This window comes from Nesoenas mayeri (genome assembly GCF_963082525.1).
Source record: "Nesoenas mayeri genome assembly, chromosome: 5".
In the NCBI taxonomy this organism is placed as follows: domain Eukaryota; kingdom Metazoa; phylum Chordata; class Aves; order Columbiformes; family Columbidae; genus Nesoenas; species Nesoenas mayeri.
Window position 1 is genome coordinate 1,076,128 of NC_137548.1, and position 9,523 is coordinate 1,085,650.

At 48.8% G+C, this 9,523-nt stretch overlaps 1 protein-coding gene across 5 annotated transcripts in view; it reads left to right on the forward strand.

Moving 5' to 3' along the window:
• The window catches only part of TOGARAM1 (TOG array regulator of axonemal microtubules 1), a 35,098-nt gene extending 25,612 nt beyond the window's left edge, over window positions 1-9,486 (forward strand). For all 5 annotated transcript variants that reach the window (XM_080345778.1, XM_080345779.1, XM_080345781.1 and 2 more), the window contains 7 exons: window positions 2,980-3,138; window positions 3,926-4,052; window positions 4,274-4,392; window positions 5,826-6,015; window positions 6,907-7,126; window positions 7,573-7,659; window positions 8,768-9,486. In XM_080345778.1, the coding sequence (XP_080201904.1) occupies window positions 2,980-3,138; window positions 3,926-4,052; window positions 4,274-4,392; window positions 5,826-6,015; window positions 6,907-7,126; window positions 7,573-7,659; window positions 8,768-9,021 (1,156 nt within the window). In that variant the 3' untranslated portion in view covers window positions 9,022-9,486. The remainder of the gene's footprint in view (window positions 1-2,979; window positions 3,139-3,925; window positions 4,053-4,273; window positions 4,393-5,825; window positions 6,016-6,906; window positions 7,127-7,572; window positions 7,660-8,767) is intronic.
• The last annotated feature ends 37 nt before the right edge of the window (window positions 9,487-9,523 follow it).

Below are 9,523 nucleotides of genomic sequence, written 5' to 3' on the forward strand. Positions count from 1 at the left end.
CCGTTTGCTCTGCAGCCCAATGCCTGTCTTTTCCAGCTCTTCAGCACCACCCTTGATTGAGGAAGATGATTTACAACTTACGGTTCTCTAGCTGCAACTATCTTGAACTGATTTCAGGTTCTTTTCTAGACTTTAACAGCTGGTTAAGAGTCTCCTTGGCCTGCGTTTTGACTGCCTTGCAGCGGGGTGGCCTCTGTTTCCTTGCATACCTTGACCATGAGACGCCCCAGTTTCTGGTGCATGGGTTGGCTCGAACCCATAGCTCAGCTCAGCCTGGGGTAGAAGTTACATTCCTTTCTCTTGCTTCCCTGTTAAATATCTTGCTCTTTTATCTCCTCACTCGTGCTAACAGCAATACGTAAGCCACTAGGCAGTCCAGTACGTTAGATACAGAGACCTACTTAATCTCTATTTGTCATCACTTAGATGACATTTAATAGGCTGCATCTCTCGCGGCCTATCCCTTCCACTAAATACTTCAGATTCTGCATTATAAATCAATCTTTAAAGTTTCTGCACAGCTACAAATCATAATTCAACATGTTTCCAATTTGGTTTCCTGGGAAGCTGGTTGTTGTGGGATATATTGATTCTGTCTCCTCAAAGCCCATGAGAACCATCCTGCAATTACCTGAGCTTTAAACTGAAAGGCAGGTATCAGCCCTATGGACTTAAATTATGCATGAAATATGCTGGCATGTAGTTGTTTTGGTGAACTGAAGAGCAGCGACAGTAACCGCATGTGGCTTTAGTTCAGACACCATGGAACGTGGTCTGTTTCTGCTCTCCCGTCTTTTCCTCAGAAACCCCTGGCTGAGCAATGCTGATCATAACCCACTAAATCTGATCCCCCTTTGCAGGGGCAGATTCAAACACACGGGCTGTAAAGACTGACCCCTCCAATTTGTGAGCTCAGGGGTGTGTTCGCACACTTGGGGCATCAGACGGATATGAGCTGCGAGTCTGCAGCAGCCCCAGTGGCAGCACTGATCTCGTGGCCGCTGCAGCCATGCAGTGCTGGCGCAGGGCGCGGTGTGTGCGGTGAGTCCCTTGCAGCGCTGCCCCGCAGCCGCCCTGCTGCAGCCATGCAGTGCTGGCGCAGGGTGCAGCGTGCGCGACGGGTCCCTTGCAGCGCTGTGCCCCGCAGCTGCCCTGCTGCAGTGGTGCAGTGCTGGCGCAGGGTGCAGCGTGCGCGACGGGTCCCTTGCAGCGCTGTGCCCCGCAGCTGCCCTGCTGCAGTGGTGCAGTGCTGGCGCAGGGTGCAGCGTGTGGCGGGTCCCTCGCAGCGCTGTGCCCCGCAGCCGCCCTGCTGCAGACGTGCAGTGCTGGTGCAGGGCGCAGCGTGTGCGGCGGGTCCCTCGCAGCGCTGTGCCCCGCAGCCCCCGCCCCTGCTCCCAGCCGGCCCGGGCAGCGCTCCCGCGGCTGCGCCCTCTCCGCAGCCCTGAATACACGGCTGTCTGTCAGGATGGAAACCTGGGAGAAAAAGGACACCTGTCTTCAGTATGAAACTGAAAGGTGCCATTTGACACGACTGTGTCATTACGCACACGGTATATTTTCTAAATTGGGCTTATACGTTGGGTTGCTTATATTCACCACAACTTCTGTATTCACGTTAACGATTATCGTTTTGCTTACAATTCATAAGACCTTTTAAAATTTACCTATTTCGACCCACTTCAAGCCTGATGTATTAACACTTGCAACCCCCATTAGACATACATACTGATTCTTCATCAGCCACAAAATTGTTTTTGACTTTGCCGACAAGAACAATTAGAACTGTTTTCATTTCCTTTTGCGAGAGACCGCTCCAAAGGCACTGGGAATAGGCGCTTGTTCCGGGAGCACGATCGCAGGGCTAGAGCTGAAAGTGCATTTCAGAACTTTTTAAATCTTGTGTCTTATCTGCGTGAGTCGTGTTTAATTCTAAGGTCTTATGTGCACACACAAAACATGTCCAACTACTTGGCATGAGCAGCAGGCGTTCGAGGGGAGCCGGGGCTTATCTGCATCCGCGTAGCGAGGTCTGTAAGCCGAGCAGGGACGGAGCAGGAGCCAGAGCGGGGCTGTGTTCTGGGTTCAAACGTTGTGGGTTAGGCAGACCCGGTTTGTGCTGGGGGTTCATGTCCAGCTGCTGGAGCCTCTGCTGAGCTTTCCCAGCCCAGCTCCTTTCCTCAGCTCTCTCCTTTGATCCTGTGCCTCCCCACGAGCGCTGAGCGGGCGCTGAAGCGTCCTCAGAGCGGGGCTGTAACCAAAGATCAACACAAAACCAGAACAGTTTGAGTTTGCAGGATTGTGTGCGACTTTGCAACAATGTGGGATGAGCGGGTGCCGCAGAATTGATAGACGAGGTTAGATTGACGCGCAGGTTTGAAATCTGATTCCAGCTTTTCTGCCATTTCCATCCGCACAGATGTCCAGCAGCCCCTTTTGTAGGAAATACACCTCTGCAGGATAGTTGATAGAAAACTGCTTGGTTGAATTTTAAATTGATATAAAACACACAAAATGTGTTTCTGAGCACAGGGACTAGTTTTTCACAAAACTGACGGAAAGAACATGTAGTAGTGTGTTTCCTAAAATATTTTAAAATGATTTTAAGGAAAACTAGAAGTTAAATTCTAAAAAAAGAAAACGACTGGTTTTAGTAATCCAAAAGCTGCAGTTAGAGGTTGAGACTGACTTTAAGCAAAAAGGATACAAGTTTTCTTTTTCCATTCTGCATTCCTGTAGTTCGGGATGTCAAGTGAATGTAACGACGTTTAATCCAACGCGTTATCCTTTTAAATGAAGTTAATTGTCTTTGCTCCACAATGTTGTTTCTATGCAGCCAGCACGAGTATCTGCACATGAGCAGTATCGTGGTTGCAGGTTCTGCTAAAATGGCAAAGAGACGTCGTGCGCTGCGCTGGGCAGAGCGCGGCTGCGGCTGCGGGGCTGCCCCGGCTCCGCGCTCAGCTGCTGTGTTTCCTGCAGCCACCTGCACTCGGCGGTCAGGAGGTGCACAGCCCAGCACCTGGCGGACATCCTGGAGAGCATGGGGCCGGAGCGCGTCCTGGCTGGAAGCAAAGCTGGCGCCGATCGGGTGCTACCTGCCATAGCCAGGTTTGCACAGGACAGTTCGCAGCAAACGAGGTGAGTGGAATCAGAATCGGTTTGGTTGGAAAAGACCCTCAAGATCATGGAGTCCACCCGTTCCCCCACCCCTGGCACTGCCCCATGTCCTGAGAACCTCATGTCTGTCTGTCCAGCCCTCCAGGGATGGTGACTCCAGCACTGCCCTGGGCAGCCTGTTCCAATGCCCCACAGCCCTTTGGGGAAGAAATTGTTCCCCATATCCAACCTCAGCCTGCCCTGGCGCAACTTGAGGTTACTGGTTAAGATGGGCACGTTCCAGGGGGCTGAAACCTCTGCGCAGCTCAGGGTGATCCTCTGCAGGGACAGAGTGGAACCGTGGAATCATTTCAGTTGGAAAAGACCCTTAAGGTGTTGGAGTCCAGCAGTTCACTGGCAAGGCTGTTAGGCCAGCAGAGGTGACAGGGCTTCCCTGGCGGCTGCTGCAGCCTGCCCACCCTGCTGAGGAAGAGGAGGGGCCCCAAGGACACGGGTCAGTGACGCGGTTGAGTTAACGGCTGAATGAAGGGAACACGCGCACTGGCTCCTCGCTGTCTGACTCACGGGGCAGGTCCAGCTGATTTAAAGACTGCTGAAATGGAAGACTGTTCTCATTAATTTCCTCGGTTGTTGATTAAATAGTGGTTGTTAAGCATAGTTTGAGGGAGGATGAAAAGAGCACCTGGTTACACAAACACATAAGTCTTCCCACGCTTTCGTATTTTGGAATTGCACACCTGTAATTATCAAGAGTTGCAAAGCTAAGCCGTGTTTATGGGGGTGCATGTCGTGGTCTGTTCCCCTGCAGGTATTACGGTCGGAAGATGCTCTTCATTATGATGTCTCATCCTGATTTTGACAAAACACTTGAAAAGTATGTGCCGCCCAAGGATTTGCCTTACATTAAGGAATCTGTTAGCAATCTGCGTGAGAAGGTGCGTGGAAAAGCTCTTACCAGCTGAGAAATGTGGACTTGTGGCTGTGAAGTGTGGCCAGTGGGTGTACAGGGCACGGGAGGGGTGTGTTGGAGGAAACGAGGGAGCGCAGCCTGGCAAGGTGCTGGGCTGCCCTGTGGGTGTCACATTGGCTTCTGCAGCGTCTGCAGCAGCGCGGGACTGCGCCAGCTGTGCTCATTAACGGTTCTGCCTCTGTGCAGGGGCTGGGGGAGATGCCGTTGGATACACCCTCAGCAAAAGGAAGACGTTCCCAGACTAGTGGTGTTGGACATTCGAGGTCGTCGTCGACTTCCCGAGATGCCCTCAACACGACTGACAGGTAATGGGCTGCGGTGTCTCACCTGTTAGTGACACGGTCTCTAGGTAACAGCCTCACCACGGCAAGACAGCGTAGAAACAGCCACAACAGGCTCATGGAAATTAAACATGCCTGAAGGAAAAGGGAAAACATGACATGTCCCAGATAAGCTCTTTTAAATAGGGTAATTGGTCAAAAATAGCTTTGTGCATTTTGAAATCAGTTTGTTTATTGACAGCTTCTGAAAGTACACACAGGACACGGAACACTTGGAATTCACCGCGGTGAATGTCCCCATCAGTTCAAGTTATTGTTGAGAGACTGTGTAGAAAAATGTGCCTAATAGTAGGTGCAGGACAAATGATCTGTTTGTGCACTTACCTGCACTGTTTAGTCAGATCCTAACGGGGGATGCTGAGGTTTCAGAACATACTCTGTCCGTTTGTAGTGTTCTGGTTTGGTCTATTGAACTGAAAGAGAAACCCCTCAAAATATAAACCAAGCCAAAAACCTGAATGTAGAGTTCATAGGGGCTGGGACGGCCTCTGGGTTGAAGAAATTGTATCTGTTCAGGAACAGATTGCTGTAATGCACACTCTGCTGTTCAAAACAATAACTCATTTCACATTTGATGGTAAATTTTGCCTTGGCGTTAAAGCTACGTGTCTGCTTCCCTCAAAGAGGTGCTGCCTGCTGCACTACGCCGAAGAGTCTGGGATTCAGGTACTCGAGCGGCCTGGGATGCAGCGGCAGGACGGGAGACTTTGGTGTCGCCTTTTGCTCGCACAGAGCGAATAGGCTGGAATTGGAAAATGCAGTAAAGATGCTTATTCCATTCTGCATCAAAGACTTCTGTTCTCAGGTTAGGAATGAGCTAGTGACGTTACCTGGACTGGTCTGTAGATGCAGGGCAGTATCTGGACAGAGAGTGATTCCACTGATTTTTCAGTTGTCCGTGACTGTCTTGTTGATGAGGTGCTACAGAAAATGTGTCTCAAAATCCTCCCTGAGGAGTCGTTGAATTCCCGCCTCAGTGCAGCACGTCGCTTCAGTGCCACCCAGACTGGGATGGGGCTTTAAGTGCTTTGAGAATAAAGGATTAAACGGCAGTAGCTTCTTTCTCTTTGCCGCGTTGCTGTGCGGGAAGGTCGCGGCTGCTGGTGGTGACAGGGGCGGCTGCTCTGGTGCAGGGACATGAACAGGACGCCTGCCCGCTCGCGGCTGCTCTCCTGGGTACAAAAGCCTTTAGAGCAGAATGGATACCGAGACTTGAGGAACAACACTTACTACTAGGTGATTTGTTTGAAATCACTGTGTTTCGGGTGAAATCCTTCTTCACCAGAAGGTTTTCTGTGTATTTGGGACATTTGCACTTCCATGGGAAGAGGATGTGTGAGATGCTCCTGCGTCAGCTTGCGAGTGTGCTCACTGAGCGACTTTTTCCTTTCCAACAGAGACACCATGGAAGCCCGCGAAGTCACAAGAAGAACAGCTCCTCGTAATTCACTAGAAAATGACGAATATGTTAAAGACATTATAGGCTTATTGAACGCAAAAGACTTTCGTGATCGAATAAGTGGCATTAAGCAGCTGCTCGCAGATACAGAGAACAATCAGGGCTTTGTTGTTGCCAACATTGTGAAGGTAACTGCGTGAGAACATTTTATGTCAAAGGTCTTTAAAGTTGTGTCACGAATTTTTCTGATAAACTCTTGGCTCCTTCTTTCAATACGAATGTCTGATGGGCAGGAGAAGATGGAGGAGCCGGTCAGGTGCTCTCAAGGGCGAGATATTTAAGCTACAAAGGTAGAAAAGGAAGTAAATAGGAGGAAGAAGTTGAAAGTTTTCACTTAGGGATGGCATTTATTGAACTATTTCTGGAATACCGCCTGTAGTTTCACATGCCACGGCTCAGTAAATATCAAAATACTGGAACGGGCCACAAAAAAGCAGCAAGAATAAATCAAGATCTGAAACATGGCTGCAAGTTCTGCCTGTTGTGTTTACCCGGGAGAAGGTGAGGAAAGGTCTTTATGAAGCTAAACTGCAGTGTCCTTCCTAATAGGAAAGGAGAAAAACCCTATGGTGAGTCCAAGAGTTGTAAACTGCAGAGGGATGTAATGCAAGCAGAACCAGGATTGTTCAGTCTTTGCTGTGCATCTATGAAATATTCTATGACACCTTGCGATATCTTAACTGTGCATGTGTTCGTAATCTGTAAAACATGCTTTTTGCTAAATAGAGCTAAAAATAGCTGTTTGCAGAAAATATTAGTCATACTGAAAGGCAGAGGTGGCCAGTTCACCTCCCTTACCTTGGAAAGGACTGACTCACGTTCAGATGAGATACAGTTAATAATACACAGTCTAAAAATGTTGCTTTACCCACTAAAAAAGAACTGTCTCAGGTGTTTGCATATCAGAGCTATCTTTGCTAAGATGGACAACTAAAGCGTAACAGTAAAGCGGGAGACATCATGTCCAGCGCTGACACCCAGTGCTAATTGAGATGAACGCTGTTCGGATCCTTTTTCAGATCTTCGATGCTTTCAAGTCTCGCTTACATGACTCGAACAGTAAAGTCAACCAGGCCGCGTTGGAGGCGATGCACAAGATGGTTCCGCTGCTGAAAGACAACTTGTCACCCACGATCAACATGTTAATCCCCGCCCTGGTGGACAACAACCTCAACTCCAAAAATGCAGGGATTTATGACGCTGCCACAAACGTTATTCAGGCTCTGTGTCAACATGTAGGTGAGTAACTGGCTCTCTCTTAGCTCTGAGTGCCGGTTGCTCAGGGCAGCTGTGGAGTCTCCGGCCTCGGGGGTCTCCGAGGGTCCCTTCGCCCTCTGTGGTTCTGGGGTCCGGGAGCCAGAGCCTGTGAATCTCAAACACGTCCAAGAACGCGATTCTTGCTGATTCGGGTATGGCACAACTGTTTTCCTTCCTCCCGCCTTTGGGCTCTGGAGCGGGACCTTCGTATTTTTGGTAAATGAATGTGCTGCGTTCTACCAGATGCTAGGAGTCAGTTATTAATAGTAGCTTTTTATTCTTTTCTGCCCTTAAATAGATCACTATGCTTTTTGAAGTGAATATATCACAAGTAAGGCTCTTATTTACATGTTTCCAGATTGTGTTTATTCCCAGACTGTTTAATTTTCTGCTTAAGAATTTTAATGTGTTTTGTTCCTTGCATTTAGACAACTATTTGCTCCTGCAGCCGTTCTGCACAAAAGCCCAGTTTCTGAATGGAAAAGCGAAACAAGACATGACAGAAAAGCTTGCTGGTAAAGTGGTGTTTGACTGCATGTTTGGTTGATTGTGTAGCATCCTAATTAGGCAAATTCCTCACACGATGGTGGTGGATGTATGTTGTCCCTTCTGTCACGGTACGTCGCAGACATTAATGATGCAGATTTCACCCCCTTCTAATGCAAATTGAAGCTATTGCTGACAAAAGATTATTATTATATAGTCAGAGGGAAGATGTATAAATACATGGAAGATGTATAAATACCTTCAGCTTATAATTTCAATATTCAGAGAGAGTGAGTTTTGTTTTGTGATGAGTTTTGTGCTGTCAGTCACTGAGGAGGTTGCAAGTTTTGGTGTTTTAAGTGAACAAGGGACGTCTTTATGGGAAATAGACTTGGAGCAAACAGATACTATTTGCCTGACCTTCAGGGTAGTTCTGTGTATGGTACTGGTGAAATTGAACTAAATATAATGGAAAGTCTGTTCTTGAAATATTCCTAAATTGATGCTTTCGGAATGTGTTAATCCCCAACCTTCAAACAGTTCATCTCTTGCTGGGATTTTCTGGAGTAGTTTGTATTACGTTTCAAAAGAGTCCATTCTAGCAGAAAGGCAAACATTTGCAAATGAAATACTTAAATCGTGACGTGATTCTCTGAGCAAGGAAAATGATTCATCTTATATATATATATATTTTTAGTATAAGTTTACTTTATTCCTTAAACTCAAATACCTACTGCATATTTCTGAGATAGTGGGAAGACCATAAACCAGCAGGTGTTAGGCAGTGCGCTCTGAGCAGTGAAGGTCCTTAAGATAATCCTAACTAAACAAAATTCAAAAAACCTCTTTTCTTTTGCTTGTTTTAATTGAATGGAAAAGTGCAGTTATCAGCAGTACCAGTGCTGCTGTGTTAACTCTCGAGAGACAATAACAGGGTGTTTGTAGGAGAGGCTGGAGCTTTTCTGTCGTGTGCAACAACAGACAAGCTCTTGCGTATCGCGGCCATTCCTTCGCTAGCTGCTTTGAGAAGGTGATTTGGCACAAAGTGCTTTTATAAAGACCCCTCGCAGCCTGGGATCACTTCTGAATTGTGTCATATGGCGCACACTGCTGGGTGACCTGCTGCCTCTCCCGCAGATCTCGTGACGGAGCTATACCCGCGGAAGCCTTACGCCGTGGAGCAAAAGGTGCTGGTTGTCCTTTGGCACCTCCTGGGAAACATGACGAGCAGCGGCTCTTTGCCCGGAGCCAGAGGAAACATCCGCGCGGCCACAGCCAAGTTAGCCAGAGCACTGTTTGCACACATGGGCCCGAGTCTCTTAGCTCACGCCGCGGCCCAGCCGCCGCACATCAGGAAGAGTTTAGAAGAACTTCTGGAGGTGGCGACCTAAAAGAACAGCCTCTGCACGCGTGGAACGCCATGAGCTGGCAGCGCCGCGCGCGCCCGGTGCGGGTCGCTGCGGGCCGGGCTGGCAGAGCTCTGGGTGCGCTCCCGGCGCTGTCACCGCCCGGGGACGCAGGACGGGTCCCTTCTGCTCTGCACGTGTGTTCAGAGCCCCCGCGCAGCTCCCTGTTCGTAGTGAATTAACACACTCGCCACATCGCCATGTTTGACTTGTTGAGCCTTGCACCAGTCAGTGGAAGAGAATCACAGCGGTCACCATACAGTACAACAGGGTTTTGTGTGATTATTGGTGAAAAATACGTATTTTTTTACCACACTTGCGCATTGTGCAGTATTACTCGCTGTGCCCGCTGTCCGTTTGCTGTCTGCACTGGGGGAACCAGCCCCAGCCCTCCCTGGCAGCGCCGGTAAAGCTGCAGCCTCACCCCCCACCAGTACTGTACGCGTTTTACACAGGAACCCGAGCAGAATAAACGGATTTATTTCTG